Below are 18893 nucleotides of genomic sequence, written 5' to 3'. Positions count from 1 at the left end.
CATCACCATATTTGGAATCTAGGGTTGCTTTTATCCATATTACAATTTCGAGTTTAGTTTCTAAATTGTACCAATAAACTATTGATGGAGGTGATAGTTGCTTTGCCCCTAAGTATGATAACATAAACTGTGTTAACATTAATGGAAGACAATTAATAATGGTTGCCATTAACATTAATGGGAGACAATCAATAATGACAACCACCAACTTTGAAAAAGTGGCAATGGATAATTTTTTTTTGGTCATTGAGATAATGGGCTATTTATTGTTTGGTCCTTGAACCTCAACTATAAATAGGCATTCTCATTTCTCATTTCAATTAATCCCAACCAATCTTTCTCCCTTAGTTTTCTCTCTTCTCCCATTTGAGAATTCTTAAGGAATTCTATTTGTTTGTAATACTTTGGAGATAGTAAAGTTATCATCTGGTGTTAGTGCCCGAGGACGTAGGTATAATTTACCGAACCTCGTTAAATCTCTTGTGTTCTTTCTTGTTCTATTTTTCTTTCAATATTTGAGGGTATAATAGTAGTATTTAATTGTGCTATTAAATTACTATAGAAGGGATATTCTGTCTAAGGAAAGACTTGGTATTTAAGAGATCCATGTGATCCACCTCTCTTCCTTGGGAATTGAACTTTGTGTGATTTTTTAGTACAATAATTTACACGCTTCCGACCCTATTGGAACAACAAGTGGTATCAGAGCCGAAGGTTAATCGTAGTATGCTCTGTGGTTGCAGTTTAAACTGATCTTCCACATCAGAAAAGATTTCCTTAGGTATATTGAAAGATTATGGAGAAAACGGTCGGTGTAGGAGCTTCAACATCGTCCATGTGGACAAGACTGACAATTGCAAATGCAAGATTGGCCGTGGAGATCTTTGATGGCACGGGCCATTTTGGTATGTGGCAAAGTGAGGTTCTAGATGCCCTTTTTCAGCAGGGTCTAGACATTGACATTGATGAAGAGAAACCATATGATGTACAGGAGAAAGATTGGAAGGCGATCAATCGGTTGGCATGTGGCACAATTCGATCATGCCTTTCTCGAGAGCAGAGGTATGCTTTTTCAAAGGAGACTTCTGCAAATAAGTTGTGGGTGGCACTTGAAGAAAAATTTTTGAAGAAAAACAGTCAAAATAAGCTCCACTTGAAGAAAAGACTGTTTTGCTTCACTTACGTCCCAAGTACCACAATGAATGATCACATCACCAAATTTAATCAGTTAGTCACTGATTTGCTGAATATGGATGAGACATTCAAAGATGAAGATTTGGCTTTGATGCTGTTGGGGTCACTTCCTGAGGAGTTTGAATTCCTAGAAACTACTCTACTTCATGGCAGGAGTGATATATCTCTGAGCGAAGTCTGTGCGGCCTTATACAGTTATGAACAGAGAAAGAAGGACAAACAGAAAAACTCAATCAGAGATACAGAAGCTTTAGTAGTCCGAGGTCGTTCATACACTCGAAAGAAAACTCAAAAGGGGAGATCAAAGTCAAAGTCCAGACTCGGGAAAGATGAATGTGCTTTTTGTCATGAGAAAGGCCATTGAAAGAAAAATTGTCCAAAGCTGAAGAATAAGGGAAAAGCTGCTGTAGATGTTTGTGTTGCTAAGCATGATACTAGTGACTCTGAACTATCACTGGTTGCATCATCATCGTCGTTCCATTCAGATGAGTGGATATTGGATTCGGGTTGTACCTATCATATGTCCCCTAACCGGGAGTGGTTCTCTGATTTAGTAGAACTAAATGGAGGAGTTGTTTATATGGGCAATGACAATGCCTGTAAAACTGTTGGGATAGGTTCAATCCAATTAAAGAATCAAGATGGATCAACCAGAGTTCTGACTGATGTTCGGTACGTGTCCAATTTGAAGAAAAATCTCATCTCATTGGGAGCCTTGGAATCCAATGGTTCAGTTGTTACTATGAGAGATGGGATTTTGAAAGTGACATCTGGCGCACTTGTGATATTGAAGGGCATCAGGAAAAATAACTTGTATTACTACCAAGGTAGTACAGTTATTGGAGCAGTCGCTACAGCTTCCGGTAACAAAGAATTGGACTCAATGCAATTGTGGCATATGAAGTTGGGACATGCCAGCGAAAAATCCTTGCAAATTCTGGCAAAGCAAGGATTGTTGAAAGGTGCAAAGGCTTACAAATTAAAATTTTGCGAGCATTGTGTTCTGGGAAAGCAAAAGAGAGTGAAATTCGGTACTGCTATCCATAATACAAAAGGTATTTTGGAATATGTTCACTCAGATGTATGGGGGCCTTCCAAGACACCTTCATTGGGAGGAAAACACTACTTTGTTACTTTTGTTGATGACTTTTCCAGAAGAGTTTGGGTGTATACCATGAGAACTAAGGATGAAGTGCTTAGAGTTTTTTCTTAAATAGAAAACTATGATCGAAAACCAGACTGGCAAGAAAATCAAGCGGCTTAGGACGGACAATGGAGGGGAATATAAAAGTGATCCGTTCTTCGATGTGTGTCAAGAGTATGGTATTGTTCGACACTTCACAGTTAGGGATACACCACAGCAGAATGGATTGGCAGAGCGTATGAATCGAACATTGCTGGAGAAAGTTCGATGTATGTTGTCCAATGCTGGGTTGGGCAAGCAATTTTGGGCTGAGGCTGTGACATACGCTGGCCATCTTGTTAATCGTTTGCCATCATCTGTATTAGAAAGAAAAACTCCTATGGAGGTATGGTCTGGAAAACCGGCTACAGATTATGATTCCTTACATGTGTTTGGATCCACTGCATATTACCATGTGAATGAGTTAAAGTTAGATCCGAGGCAAAGAAAGCTCTCTTTATGGGAATCACTTCTGGAGTGAAAGGATTTCGTCTTTGGTGCTTAAGCACAAAGAAAATGATCTGTAGCAGAGATGTTACCTTTGATGAATCTGCCACATTGAAAAAGGTAGCAGATAAAGATATTCAGACGAGCAATACTCCACAGCAGGTGGAGTGTACTCCAAAACAGGTGGAGTTTGAGCAGATGGGGATTTGCCCAGTTAATAAGTCTAATTCTCCAGCCAAAATGGAGGAATTAGAGGTTGAAGAGGTTCTGACCCAAGAACCACTAAGTACACCAGAACCAGTTGCAGTTGCAAGGCCACGGAGAGAAATTCGTAAACATGCTCGATTTACTGATATGGTGGCCTACGCCCTTCCTTTTGTTGATGATATTCCTATCACTTATCAAGAAGCAATGCAAAGCTTAGAAAGTGATAAATGGAAAAGCGCCATGGATGAAGAAATGCAGTCTCTCCGGAAGAACAATACTTGGGAGTTGGCGCAATTACCGAAAGGTAAAAGGGCAATCGGATGCAAGTGGGTATTCGCAAAGAAAGATGGATCTCCTAGCAAGAAGGATATTCGCTACAAGGCAAGATTGGTAGCTAAAGGCTACGCTCAGAAGGAGGGAATTGACTACAATGATGTATTTTCCCCTGTTGTGAAGCATTCCTCCATTAGAATTTTGTTGGCCTTGGTAGCACAGTTGAATTTGGAACTAGCTCAACTTGATGTTAAGATGGTTTTCTTGCATGGTGAGTTAGAAGAGGAGATCTATATGACTCAGCCCGAAGGATACACAGATGCTGGTGGTAGAAATTAGGTTTGTAAGCTGAACAAATCGCTATATGGATTGAAGCAATCCCCGAGGCAGTGGTACAAGCGATTTGATAGCTTTATGAGAAGGCAGAAGTACACAAGAAGCAAATATGACAATTGTGTATATTTGCAGAAGCTGCATGACGGATCTTTCATTTATCTACTCTTGTATGTTAATGATATGTTAATCGCTTCGAAGAGCCAAAATGAGATAGATAAGCTGAAGGCTCAGTTGAATCAAGAGTTCGAGATGAAAGATCTAGGTGAGGCCAAGAAGATTCTCGGCATGGAGATAAGTAGAGATAGACCGAGAGGCAAGCTCTGTTTAAATCAGAAGCAATATCTGAAAAAGGTATTACAATGTTTTGGTGTAAATGAAAACACAAAACATGTAAGTACCCCACTTGCTTCTCATTTGAAACTTAGTGCTCAATTATCTCCGAAGACTGAAGATGAAAGAGAATATATGGCGAAAGTCCCATATGCTAATGCAGTTGGGAGTTTGATGTATGCAATGGTGTGTACGAGGCCTGACAATTCACAAGCTGTTGGAGTTGTGAGCAGGTATATGCATGATCTTGGAAAAGGACATTGGCAAGCTGTGAAATGGATTCTACGGTATCTTCGAAAAACCGTAGATGTTGGTTTAATTTTTGAACAGGATGAAGCACTTGGTCAGTTTGTAGTTGGATATGTTGATTCCGACTTTGCTGGTGATTTAGATAAACGTCGTTCAACTACGGGGTATCTGTTTACTCTTGCGAAAGCCCCAGTGAGTTGGAAGTCTACCTTACAGTCTACAGTAGCTATGTCTACTACAGAGGCAGAATATATGACAGTTACAGAAGCTGTTAAGGAGGCTATTTGGCTTAATGGATTGTTGAAAGACTTAGGAGTTGTTCAAAGTCACATAAGTTTATATTGTGACAGTCAGAGCGCTATTCATTTAGCGAAAAATCAAGTCTATCATTCAAGAACCAAGCATATCGACGTAAGATATCACTTTGTGCGGGAAGTCTTTGAAAAAGGAAAAATTCTACTTCAGAAGATTCCGACAGCAGATAATCCCGCAGATATGATGACCAAGGTGGTAACAACAATCAAGTTTAATCATTGTTTGAACTTGATTAACATCCTGAGAATTTGAGCACCTTCAGGTGTATGGCGCTCGAGAGCGCATTTGTAGGCACTACAAAAGATAGCTTTATCGAATTTGGGGAGTTGAAGGAAATGTGTGAAGATGTGATTATCCTAATCAAATCTTCAAGGTGGAGATTGTTAACATTAATGGAAGACAATTAATAATGGTTGCCATTAACATTAATGGGAGACAATCAATAATGACAACCACCAACTTTGGAAAAGTGGCAAGGGATAATTTTTTTTTGGTCATTGAGATAATGGGCTATTTATTGTTTGGTCCTTGAACCTCAACTATAAATAGGCCTTCTCATTTCTCATTTCAATTAATCCCAACCAATCTTTCTCCCTTAGTTTTCTCTCTTCTCCCATTTGAGAATTCTTAAGGAATTCTATTTGTTTGTAATACTTTGGAGATAGTAAAGTTATCATCTGGTGTTAGTGCCCGAGGACGTAGGTATAATTTACCGAACCTCGTTAAATCTCTTGTGTTCTTTCTTGTCCTATTTTTCTTTCAATATTTGAGGGTATAATAGTAGTATTTAATTGTGCTATTAAATTACTATAGAAGGGATATTCTATCTAAGGAAAGACTTGGTATTTAAGAGATCCATGTGATCCACCTCTCTTCTCTGGGAATTGAACTTTGTGTGATTTTTTAGTACAATAATTTACACGCTTCCGACCCTATTGGAACAACAAACTGAACTCCTGAAAAACTTACTTGCTGAGAGGGTTTAGCTTTAAACACTCTTGACTCCATAAAAATTAAATCTTGAATTCAATTTTACCATGAAATATCCATCATATGGATGGAACCAATATTTTTTGCTGAAAGAATAATGAAGATATAAATTGCTTTTTGTTCTCTCTAATAGAAAATGAATAAATTAGTTACTTGATCAAAAAGAAAATTTGTCCTTTCGTTAAAAATTTCATCCGTTTATGCTGTTAAAAATTAGTTCTTGTACATCAGATATATATGACACGTGACATGTCACTGTTTAATTATTTCATCAACAATATCAGTTTTTATCAGTATAAATAGATAAAACTTTTAATATAAATGGCCAAGTTTGCTTTTTGATTTCCTCATTTTTTTTAGTAAAATAGGCAAAATGTAATCTTACTCCTAATACATAGATCGATACTTTTACCATATATATTTTAAAAAATATAATCTTACTTCTTAATCTTTAAATAAAAAACAACAGAAAATCCACATAATTATTAAAATAACGAAAATATCAACTGAATTAAAGTTGAATTTGGGATACAACCAATGAATTTAAATTATGAAGCTATATGTAAATAGATGAGAGAGTAGGGTGTAGAGTCTAGAACTGAGGAAATGGTTGTCCCAATGACATATATAAGTGGCTAAATTGGCTCAAGTTAATGCAACGATATTCGTGTCTTTCACAATTTGGTGCTAAATCCTGTCAGAAGTGTACAAAAAAAGTGGGCAGTTTGTAATGGTATATTGATGCTTTTAGGGTTTGGAAAAGCTTTGAAGATATCATTAAAGACAGTTTTTTGACAGCCATGCCTCGCATTGTTTACACCTTTAATGCTGACAGACAATAGGGGTCCAACCAGACCATTTTAATGGCCGTAACATATACATATACATATACATAGCCTGAGACAGTCGTTTCTAAAATAACAGTTGTTGACCTTGACGATGACTGCAGGCTACTGAAGTCTAAGAACCTACCATGTTGTGTTTAAATAAACAACTTAATTAATATTTTGAAGGCTAAAAATAACATAGAGGATCCCTTGTATTTTATTTTTTATTAAAAAATATATAAATTAATATCAAATAAAAATTTACATATCTGACAAAATAACTAAATTATAACACATAATGAGTCACGTATATGTCATTATTATTATTTAAAATTTATTTTAAAAAAAACCTTAATTTTTGCATTTCCAATGATAATGATTCTGAAAAAGAAATTCTCATCATAAGTTTATAAATGAAAATCAGATATTTAATGCATAGGTTTGGGAACATGGCATGTTTGTAGAAATTAAAACATTAGTGGAACAAATACATATATCATCATGGTAGTCTAAGTGTTTGGTATAATGACATGACCTGTTTGTATGATGAGTTAATAAAGTATAGTTTCATCATATGTCATCATCATCTAGTAATAGGGAATCATGTTCTATGTTTAATAAATAAAGGAAAAAGATTAATCCTATTATTGCCTCATTTAAGAAGTGGGACAATAGCCCCCTCTATTTTTTGTAGATGCTTTTTCCCTTATTTAAAAATACAATTGAAAGAAAAATAAAAAAGATATAAATTCATCTCTTATTTTTCTTTTTTGTCTGACTGTATGTATTACTTTTCCTATTTTGTAGGAGTAACCTTGGGTGAAGGCACAGGTGCAACAATGTCAGAAGATGAGGATGAACTGCAAATGGACTTCTCTCTGGATCAATCTGGGTCCGACGGCCATGATTTAATGGGTTTTGGTCCCTTACTTCCCACAGAATCTGAAAGATCTTTAATGGAGAGGGTTCGTCAAGAGCTCAAGATTGAACTCAAACAGGTGCTTTTTTTTTTATTTTATCGAGATAAGTCGATATGAAAATTTTGATATTCAAATCCAAATATTTTGAAAACGAAATTGACTCAAACCGAATCCAACAACAATTAACATAGATTATTTTTTTTATGTCTGAACAGGGTTTCAAATCAAAAATTGAGGATGTGAGGGAGGAAATATTACGCAAAAGAAGGGCTGGAAAATTACCAGGTGACACCACTACAGTGCTCAAGAACTGGTGGCAACAACACTCAAAGTGGCCATACCCAACTGTAACCAACTAAACATCAACTTCCAATTAAATATTTTTTTTTGCCAAAACATAAACCCTTAAATAAATTAATGAGTTGGCAAAATGCAGGAAGATGACAAGGCCAAACTTGTGGAGGAAACTGGATTGCAACTAAAGCAAATCAACAACTGGTTCATCAACCAAAGGAAGCGCAATTGGCACAGCAATTCCCAGTCGGTCACCTCCTTGAAGTCCAAGCGGAAAAGGTAGACATCGAGTTCCAACGTGTTGATGGTGGTACAGCTTATCATGTAAGCTGTTGGGGGGGGGGGTAAATAATTGTGGGCTAACATTTTGTGAAGGTGCTGAAAAGAATTTGGGAAGTTGGATGTTTTTTCTTTTAAAAAAACCAGTATATAGGTTGTAATGGTAATGAGTTTTATGTTGCTTACACATATAAGTGTTTTGGTTGAAGTTTCTAACCAAGTAAACTCGCATTCTTAGTGTCAGAATCTCTGTTTGTTTCAACATGTCTCTAATTTCTAATGTTTCATATAGTAGTTGCGATGCAAGCCATTGTTACAATTCTAAACTCGAAAACAGAGGTTCATGCAAACTGATTTTCTTAATATTGATATGATTCTAATTGTCTTTTTTTCTTCCAATTTTGGTTTTCCTCTTCGAGTGCGTTCTTCGTAGACTTCATCATGGTGGCTGTTTATAATATATATATATATATATCAGTACAAGCTTAGAAAAATTTTTCAACTGATAAGAAAATTTTTTATTTTTCATCATATGATATTCTTATTTTTCATCGTATGGATAGAAATCTATGCATAAAATATAGAAAAAAGTTGTGATAATTACAAGTATAATTTAATTTATAATTATTAGTTAAAAAATTACTCGCAAAAAAGAGAGATTTTTAGTATTAATAAGTTAGAATTATATAAAAGGAATGAAGAGTTAGAGTCAAGGTTCTTTAAATAGACAATATCGAGTTATATTCAAATAACAATGGCATCGGAGAAGGATAGAAGATTATGAAGTTCATATTATTCGAAGTAAGCTCTCTTAAAATTGTTTATTTCTTTTCTTTTCTTTTTTTTTATTCATCTATTATTTCTTTGGTGTAAGTGAAATAATTTTTAGGTTTGTTTTGAAAAATGACTCAAATTTCAACAATTTTTTTAATCTCATCCCTAAATCATTTTTGATCCAATGATTTAAAAACTGTATAAACCTTAGAGGTGATTATGAGTCGAGTCGGGTTTTAACATAATTTTAGGCCCGTTTTCTAGACTCAACCTGAAAAATGAGCCTAAAATTTTACCCAAGTCAGGTCCAGCCGCCCCTATTAAAATTTTTATATTATTATTTTTATATAAAAACAAATTTTAAAAATATAATACATCAAATACACTAAAAATATTAAAATAAAAGTTTCCCAACAAATTAAAAATAAATTTAATAAATATTTAATATTTATGCTTAAATAACATTAAGATAGGTGCAACTTAGCAAGCAAATTTCTCTAAAATAATAGCAAAGCTAATAATAAAATAAGAGTTATACAATATCTAAATAATAACAATAAAATAATAGCAATATAATAGCAAAATGACAGGAAAACATTAGAAGTAGTAGTAGATTATTTTTTTTGCAAATTCGGGCCTAATTGGGCATAAGCCAAAAAAGCTTACCTAAGGCCCAACACATTTAGAAAACATGCCTCGGTTTTTGCCCAAACCTATTTTTTAGATCTATATTTTTACTCAAAACTTCTCACTTTTCAAGCTAGCCTTTAGACCAAATAATCCTACCTAGGTCTAATTGTACAAATAAAATTCTTCCCACAATTTATATATAAAAAATGGAAATGATCCGTGTATTACTTATCCTTACAAAATATCAAACGAAATAGAATACTTTGAGAAATGCTATAATCAAATTCTTTGATTGGTTTTTCCTAGAGAGAGAAACGGTTTGGTACTGTAAAATAATATTCCAACAGAATCAAACCATTACACAATTAACAATTCCAATTAAATTAATATTTTTTACTATTTAAATATTCAAATGGACTATAAAATTGAATTTAATAATTTGCTAGAATTCTCTAATTTCTAATTCAAATTTCGAATCCTAAAACTGAAATAATAATAAATAAATAGAGAGGTCTTATTCTTATTTGAAGCGCCGCATGATCTTTAACCAATTTTGTGCTTCGATATAATTACCAAGAGTAAGCGCTATAGCCTGTTTCCAATACTCAACAGCTTGATCGAGCCATATAAATAAAAGCATTTAAACTTTTTTAATATCTAGAAAAATATTCATAATGCTATCTCCCTTTCATGTTGATAAAAGAAAAGACATACATACCATGGAAAATTTCGTTGTTGGTCAAGCCTATAAAATTTTGAGTTTATTTATAACAAAAGAAATAAGAAGCATAACTACACTTACACATAAAAAAAATTATTACATCATTGTCTTTGACATAAATCACATTACAAGCATATATACATTGGGAATCAACAATTCATACTTTAACATATATTGAAAACATCGAAGCCAACTTCAACATCTTCAAATTTGACCTGTCATTTTAATAGATATACAAAATTTTAATACTAATGATAAATAAAGTAGTATTTGGTACCTAATTTGATTTTTAAAAAGTTGATTCAAATAGCTTAGTGTTTGGTGACTTACCTTGTCTATTCATCATCTGTTGTTGAGGTCTTCATGGCTTCACAATAAAAGTCAGGGACATGAGCAACCTTAGACCAGACTTCACCGGTTTCTTCAATGCATTTTTTGTTTATCTTTGGACACCCTTCAATTCTTAATATTTTAAGTGCAGCGAGGTCTTGCATTCCTTCTGGCGGAGACGACAACTTTAAGCAATTTCTAATGTAAAGAATTTGAAGGGATGTGATATGTTGGAACCACGCCGGTAACGTCAAGACATTCTCCAAGTTGCTGATGAACAAGTGCTGCAATGTTTTGGTGGATCCTAGTAGAATCCATTGGGGTAGTGACTCCAGCTTTGGCACTCCTCCAATCGCAAGTTTCCGGAGACTACCATCTTCTTTTCTCTCAAGATCCAGCTCCCCATTAGTGAGATCAAGCTTTTCACAATCCGAAATTGCCAAAGTTTGTAATGTAGTTAGGTATTTTAAACCCTGTGGCAATGAAATCAAGTTGTTGCATTCATCGATGTACAATTCTCGAATGGCTGTGAGGTTTCGAATGCCTTCCAACAAATTTTCTAAATTTTCACATTTAAAAAAAACCTAAAGTCTGAAGAGAAATTAGGCACGATATTCTATTCTCTTGCAAACGTATGTTTGTTTTGTTGTTACCATTAATTTCCTAAGGCTTATTAGATACCTTATGTCTTTTGGTAACTCTTCAATTCCCCTACGTTCATAAATGATACGAGCCAAGGAGGTGACACTCAAGGGGTTGTTTTTCCTAGTGGTCCAATTACTCGAAGCAATGCACGACAATTAAAATTAAAGATGAATGCTTTTGTACAAGACTTTGTTGCTACAAATTTAATTCATCATGTTCGTGACATTGACAAATACGAGAATGCAATTCACTGGACCAATCTTGGAATAGTGAAAGCCCATAAATTGGTGGATTAATCTTTTATGTATATTATTATTATTATTATTATTATTATTATTATTATTATTATTATTTACTTAATGCTCATTGGTTGGGACACATCATTTATGAGTTAAGTAAATTTATTGGTTAGGTTATTATTTATTTATTTTCTTAGATAATTTTAAAGAGTTTTATTAGGATTCAATTACTTTTTAAAGAGTTTTTATTAGGATTCAATTACTCTTGTAATTTGCCTATAAATAGGCTTGTTTTCTACACATTGAAAGAGGAATAAAAAAAAAGAGTATTTGTTTTCTTTCAAATTTGTGTGAGGCAAATTTTTTTAGAGTAGAGTGATTCTTCTCTTGCTATTTAGTTTGGAGTTTGTTACTTTCGAGGGTATTTCGGAGTTGCAAATATTCAAATTTCTTTCCCGTTCATCGGTGTTTCTAGAGATTCTTCTTCTAGGGGTTTCGTAGGGAGCCGCTCAATCATTGACGTTTTTGGTTACAAGTTAACCAAGGGTTCCATAGGGCAAATCTATCCTTTTTATTTATTTATTTATTTATTATTTAACTAATTTTATTCTCTTTTTATTTCTAATTTGTGTTTCTCTTGTGTCTAGATCCGGGATTCCGCATCAGTTGGTATCAGTTTCAGGCCATTCGGTGTTATTTTCGAAGCTAAAATCAAATCCGAAACGAGTCAAAATACCAAAAACACTTTTCATCGGTTTCGTCGATTTTTTTTTAAAAAAAGTTTGTGTTTTTTCTCCTCTTATTCTTTAAATAAAAGCAAAAAAAAACAGCAAAAACAGCAAAAAAAACAAAAAAGCAAAAAAGCGCAAAAAAAGAGTAAAAAGCGCAAAAAAAACAAAAAAAAAGCAAAAAAAAAAGTTGCGTACCTTTCATACGTAGGTTTCTTCTTTTCCTATTATTGTTATTATTTTTATTTTATTTTTTCCCAAAATTGAATTTTTTTCCCCTTCTTTCTTGACTCAAATATAATTAAAGCTTCAATTTTTGAAAATCTTAACACACCAAACGTTTCCGATTTTTTGTTTTCCTTTAAATTGGGTAGAGTTTTCTTAAGTTTTCTTCTTATTAAAGCTTTTCTTTGACTCTAGAGTTAGGGATCGTTGCAGGTCTACGTTTTTTTTGTTTCTCTTACGTTTTCTAACACTTTGTTTCTTCTTGTGTTAGCAGATATTAAAGGCACGCACAATTCCTTCATCCGTGTAGCCTCCATTAAAAATTGCTTCGTCAAGTTTATTGGCCTCTTAAAGCAATTAGGATCTTCATTGTTTCTTTGAAGTTTGCACCTCCATTATTTGATCTTGATTAGTAACCCTCTCCAAACATATTTACAAGTTTTGAATCATTCAGAGAGTTATTATTTTAAGAGCTAACGAGTGAGGTTATTATTATTATTTTCTTGTTCCTGTTTGTGTGATTTTTTCACAGATACCATGCCGATCACTAGATCCCAAACTAGTAAAAATGAAGAGGATGAGCAAAAAAGAGAGAACGATCCTTTGGTTGAGTTATTACAAAAAGAGATGAAAAAGTTGCAAACTCAACTCGAGCATCGCATGACCCAAATGTTACAAGAGCAAAGGGAGTATCTTGATATAAAACTTACAACTCAAAATGAGATGCTTCCTTTGGAAGATGCTGATGATGTGCATGATCATGATGAGTATGAATAGTACATGAAGTATGGTGAGAAAGCACTTGTTGCTCGAAGGGCTTTAAATGTCCAGTTTAAAGAGGAAGGGCGCGAACAAAGAGATAACATTTTCCACACGAGATGTTTGATTGGTGGACAACCTAGTTCATTGATCATCGATAGTGGAAGTTGCACCAATGTAGTGAGTTCTTCCCTTGTTGAGAAACTTGGCCTACCTTGTGTGAAGCATCCAAGGCCATACTGCTTACAATGGCTGAATGATAGTGGGGAGGTAAAAGTATCTACACAATACTTAGTTTCATTTTCTATTGGTAGATACCCTGATAAAGTTTTGTGTTATGTTGTTCCAATGCAAGCTGGGCACATATTACTTGGACGGCCATGGCAGTTTGATCGACGAGTAAATCATGATGGTTTCCTTAACCAATATACTTTTGTGTTCCTTGGAAAGAAGTTTACTTTGGCTCCACTTCCTCCTCAAGAAGTCTACAATGATCAACTCAAACTTGCTAGTGAGATAGGTAAGGGAAGTGAGGTAAAATCATTGAAAAAGGCTGAGAGTAAAGAGGCTCTTAGTGTTAAAAGCCAACTTAAAGGCCCAACATTGGTGAGTGATTGCACACACAAGTCACGAGATGAGAAAGTGAGTTTATTCGCTAGGTTTCGAGATATCAAATTTGCTCTTTGTACAAAACAAACATTTGTAATTATTAGGTTTAGAGAAAACTTTATTTTGACTAACCCTAATACACATTTGCCTAGTTGTTTTGTTGATCTTTTGCAGGATTTTGAGGATGTATTTCCTTCTAAAATGCCTAAGGGATTACCTCCTTTACGAGGGATTGAACATCAAATTGACTTTGTGCCTGGTTCGAGTATTCCGAATAGACCAGTCTATTGAAGCAATCCTGAAGAAACTAAGGAGTTGCAAAGGCAAGTTGAAGATCTCTTAGAGAAAGGGTTAATTCGTGAGAGTCTAAGCCCTTGTGCGGTCCCTGTACTTCTCGTCCCAAAAAAAGATGGTTCTTGGAGAATGTGTGTTGATTGTCGTGCTGTCAACAAGATTACGGTAAAGTATCGATATCCAATTCCTCGATTAGATGATATGTTGGATGAGCTTAATGGTGCATGCATTTTCTCTAAAATTGACTTAAAAAGTGGTTACCATCAAATAAGAATGAAACAAGGTGATGAATGGAAAACTGCTTTTAAGACTAAGTATGGCCTATATGAGTGGTTAGTCATGCCATTTGGCTTAACTAATGCTCCTAGCACATTCATGAGATTAATGAACCACATACTTAGACCTTTTTTAGGAAAATTTGTCGTTGTGTATTTTGATGACATACTGATTTATAGCAAAACTTTGAATGATCATGTTGGGCATGTTAAATTAGTATTGGATGTGTTAAGGCATGAACGACTCTTTGCTAATCTTGAAAAATGCACCTTTTGTATGGATAAGCTTGTTTTTTTGGGTTTTGTGATAAGTTCTACAGGAATCCATGTGGATGAGGAGAAGGTAAAGGCAATTCAAGAATAGCCTATCCCTAAAACTGTTTCTGAGGTAAGGTCTTTCCTTGGGTTAGCCGGTTTCTACCGCAGGTTTGTTCGTAACTTTTCCACAATTGCTTCACCTTTGACTGCACTTATTAAAAAGGATGTATCTTTTCATTGGACAGATAAGCAAGAATTAGCATTTAATGAACTTAAAGATAAATTGTGTAATGCTCCTATTCTTGTTTTACCTAATTTTGAAAAGACCTTTGAGATTGAATGTGATGCTTTTGGTGTAGGTATAGGTGCCGTCCTCATGCAAGATAGTAAACCACTAGCCTACTTTAGTGAGAAACTTGGTGGAGCACATTTGAACTATTCGACCTATGATAAAGAGTTGTATGCCTTGGTAAGGGCATTAGAAGTTTGGCAACATTACCTTTTACCAAATGAGTTTGTGATTCACACTGACCATGAATCACTTAAGCACTTAAAGGGACAAGGTAAGTTGAACAAGCGACATGCGAGGTGGGTTGAATTCATTGAATTTTTTCCTTATGTTATAAGGTATAAGAAAGGTAAAGATAATATTGTGGCTGATGCTCTATCAAGGAGGTACACTTTACTTAGTACTTTGCATACTAAGTTATTAGGTTTTGAGTATCTTAAAGATTTATATGCCACTGATTCTGATTTTGCAAGCATTTATGACGCATGTGAACATGGTGCATTTCATAAATTTTATAAGCATGATGGCTATCTTTTTCGAAATAGTAGACTATGCTTACCAAAGTGTTCAATGCGAGAATTGTTGGTTCGAGAGGCTCATAGTGGTGGTCTTATGGGTCATTTTGGAGTCACTAAGACTCATGATGTTTTACATGAGCATTTTTATTGGCCTAACATGCGAAAACTTGTTGAGAAAATTTGCTCTACTTGCATTACTTGTAAACAAGCTAAATCCACTGTGATGCCTCATGGTCTATATATTCCTCTTCCTGTTCCTAGTTCACCTTGGACTGACATTTCAATGGATTTTATAATAGGTTTACCAAGGACAAAGCGTGGACGAGATACCATCTTTGTGGTTGTGGATCGATTTTCTAAAATGGCTCATTTCATTCCATGCCATAAGACTGATGATGCAACCCATGTTGCCGATCTATTTTTCCGTGAAGTTGTGAGATTACATGGAATCCCAAGGACTATCGTTTCCGATAGAGATGCAAAATTTCTTAGTCACTTTTGGAAGGTGTTATGGGGTAAGTTAGGTACTAAATTACTTTACTCTACTACATGCCACCCTCAAACTGATGGTCAAACCGAGGTGGTAAATCGAGTTTTGGGATCTTTGCTTAGAGCCATAATAGGTAAGAATGTTAAATCTTGGGAAGAATGGATACCCTATGTTGAGTTTGCTTATAATCGTTCTGTTCATTCTTCCACAAGTTTTACTCCTTTTGAGATTGTATATGGCTTTAATCCACTTACTGTTTTAGATTTGCTTCCTTTACCTTTGAATGAGATTGCTAATTTAGATGGTGAAAGGAAAGCTGATTTAGTGAAAGAGATCCATGAGAAGGCTCGTAAAGCCATTGAGAAAAAGAATGAGTCCAATGCACATCGAGTTAATAAAGGGCGAAAGCAAGTCTTGTTTGAACCTGGAGATTGCGTATGGGTGCATATGAGGAAGGAACGATTTCCTTCTAAAAGAAATAATAAACTTGAAGCACGAGGAGATGGACCATTCCAAGTACTCGAGAAAATAAATGACAATGCTTATCGCATTGATCTTCCTGGTGAGTATAGTGTTAGTGCTACTTTCAATATTTCTGATCTTTCTCCTTTTGAATTTGATGTAGGTTCAGATTCGAGGACGAATCTTCTTGAAGAGGGGGAGAATGATACGAGCCAAGGAGGTGACACTCAAGGGGTTGTTTTTCCTAGTGGTCCAATTACTCAAAGCAAGGCACGACAATTAAAATTAAAGATGAATGCTTTTGTCCAAGACTTTGTTGCTACAAATTTAATTCATCATGTTCGTGACATTGACAAATACGAGAATGCAATTCACTGGACCAATCTTGGAATAGTGAAAGCCCATAAATTGGTGGATTAATCTTTTATGTATATTATTATTATTATTTACTTAATTCTCATTGGTAGGGACACATCATTTATGAGTTAAGTAATTTTATTGGTTAGGTTATTATTTATTTATTTTCTTAGATAATTTTAAAGAGTTTTATTAGGATTCAATTACTCTTTAAAGAGTTTTTATTAGGATTCAATTACTCTTGTAATTTGCTTATAAATAGGCTTGTTTTCTACACATTGAAAGAGGAATAAAAAAGAAGAGTATTTGTTTTCTTTCAAATTTGTGTGAGGCAAATTTTTTTAGAGTAGAGTGATTCTTCTCTTGCTATTTAGTTTGGAGTTTGTTACTTTCGAGGGTATTTCGGAGTTGCAAATATTCAAATTTCTTTCCCGTTCATCGGTGTTTCTAGAGGTTCTTCTTCTAGGGGTTTCGTAAGGAGCTGTTCAATCATTGACGTTTTTGGTTACAAGTTAACCAAGGGTTCCATAGGGCAAATCTATCCTTTTTATTTATTTATTTATTTATTATTTAACTAATTTTATTCTCGTTTTATTTCTAATTTGTGTTTCTCTTGTGTCTAGATCCGGGATTCCGCATCAATAAAGGTCAAGTGTTTGCAAACTCTGCAAATTGCAAATGGAATTTGGAAGTCTTTTTGTATTGCCATTGCAGGCTAGGTTCAAATATCTCAACTGCTTTAAATAACGTATATTGTTTGGCAAATGCTTAAAACTGCAGCCAGACAAATGTAGCACCCTTAAATGTTTAGACCTTGAGATGACTTTTGCAATAAGAGATTCGCTATCAGCCTTGCCTTCTCCATCTAACAAGAGAAGTGATTGCAGACGCCTCAAGTTATTTGGCAACTGGGAAGCATCTTGCTTCGATAGATCAAACAATAAATATTGAACATTCCCAGTCGAATAATGGTTACATGAATTCACCTCATTTTGCACCACTGAAAATGCTAGATCATGTACAAGATCATGCATTTTGAAGCTGGAATGGAAAGGCATATCTTCAACTTGGTGGAATAAAGATCTTGATAGCAACTCTTGTATATATCGTTTCCCAATATCTTCTGGCTCTTCATTTTCGTATGGTGATTGCAAAAAGCCATTTGCCTTCCACAACGAGATCAAAAAGATATCATTGAATTCCAAATCTTTTGGAAAAACAGAACAAAAGGCAAAACATTGCTTTAAATACCAGGGCAAATGATCATAACTTAGTTTTAAAGCAGGCAAGATGTCATTTTCCTCCTGTTTCAACTTCCATAGTTCACTATCTCTCACAAGTTCCCAATCATGTTGTACCCTAGTTGAACAGAGTAGGCTGCCTAAAGTCTTCAGGGCCAAAGCAACCCCTTTGCATTTTTGAACAATTCCTTCTCCGATTCTTACAAGATTGTCATCTTGTTTCTCTTCACCTTCTTTAAAGGCAAGTTTAAGAAACAATGATAGACAATTGTCATAAGAAAGATGCTCTAAATCATATGGAGGGATTGTGCCTGTGATTGTAGCCACTTTGCGGCTACGAGTTGTGACAATGATTCTACTCCATTGGGCTCCCCCCCACAACAAATCTTTCAGCTCACTCCATTTCTTCTTGTCCTCGTTCCAGACATCATCTAGTACCATAAAAAATCTTTTACCATTCAAACAATCTTGTAACACTTTATGTAATTCCTCATTCATATCATTGCATTTCATACCAGTGGCAGATGTAATGATTTTATCATCAGTTGTTTGATGTCAAAATCCTCTGTAACACACACCCAGATTCTCAATTCAAAATGCGACTTCACACTCTCCTCATTAAACACCAATTGGGCCAGGGTAGTTTTCCCAATACCTCCGATCCCAACTATGGGAAGGACAGGGATATCTTCCCCATCAGTTACGATCCATTAAGAAGTTTACTATGTGTTGTTTAGCTTCATCTCGACCGATGACACTAGATGTCTTAACAAATGAGTAGGTTTCCCTCTCACGATGTGAGACATTAGTTTCATGTTTTTGAGTGAGAGGAAACTTGGCCTTGTTAGCTGCAATCTCATTCAACATCTCGTTTGCCTTTTTGATCTTATTGCCCATCCTAAAGCGACATGCCAAAATGCTTCCCTGTTCCAGGACTTGCCTCCTCAACGCTTGGATCTCGAACTCGTCTTTCAAATCTTCCGTTTCATAGCAAGCATCTTTGACCTTGTGCAGCCAATGACTGATCTCATGGTTCCGAGCCTGTTGTTGTTCAGCATCCAGGACCACAGATTTGATAGCAGCTAGGGTCAGCTTAAGCTTTTCAAACTCCTCTCGAACATCCCATGCCAAGCTAATTCTTTCATAGGTAGCACTCCCTAGTTTCTTCAATACTTTTGCGGCGATCTCGAATGCAAAGGATTCAG

General features: G+C 35.1%; 1 protein-coding gene across 2 annotated transcripts in view; it reads left to right on the top strand.

Annotated features, from left to right (window-relative positions):
* The window catches only part of LOC107929269 (homeobox protein HD1), a 43082-nt gene that overhangs the window by 1451 nt on the left and 22738 nt on the right, over positions 1-18893 (top strand). The window contains exons 3-5 of one of the 2 annotated variants that reach the window (XM_016860638.2): positions 7159-7349; positions 7487-7618; positions 7708-8106. In XM_016860638.2, coding sequence (XP_016716127.2) covers positions 7159-7349; positions 7487-7618; positions 7708-7848 — 464 coding nt within the window. In that variant the 3' untranslated portion in view covers positions 7849-8106. Of the gene's footprint in view, positions 1-7158; positions 7350-7486; positions 7619-7707; positions 8107-18893 lie in introns of those variants that run through there. The other variant, XM_041090507.1, reaches the window with a different exon arrangement.

The sequence above is a fragment of the Gossypium hirsutum genome, chromosome D03, assembly GCF_007990345.1.
Source record: "Gossypium hirsutum isolate 1008001.06 chromosome D03, Gossypium_hirsutum_v2.1, whole genome shotgun sequence".
Lineage (NCBI taxonomy): Eukaryota > Viridiplantae > Streptophyta > Magnoliopsida > Malvales > Malvaceae > Gossypium > Gossypium hirsutum.
This window is presented reverse-complemented; position numbering and strand designations above follow the sequence as displayed.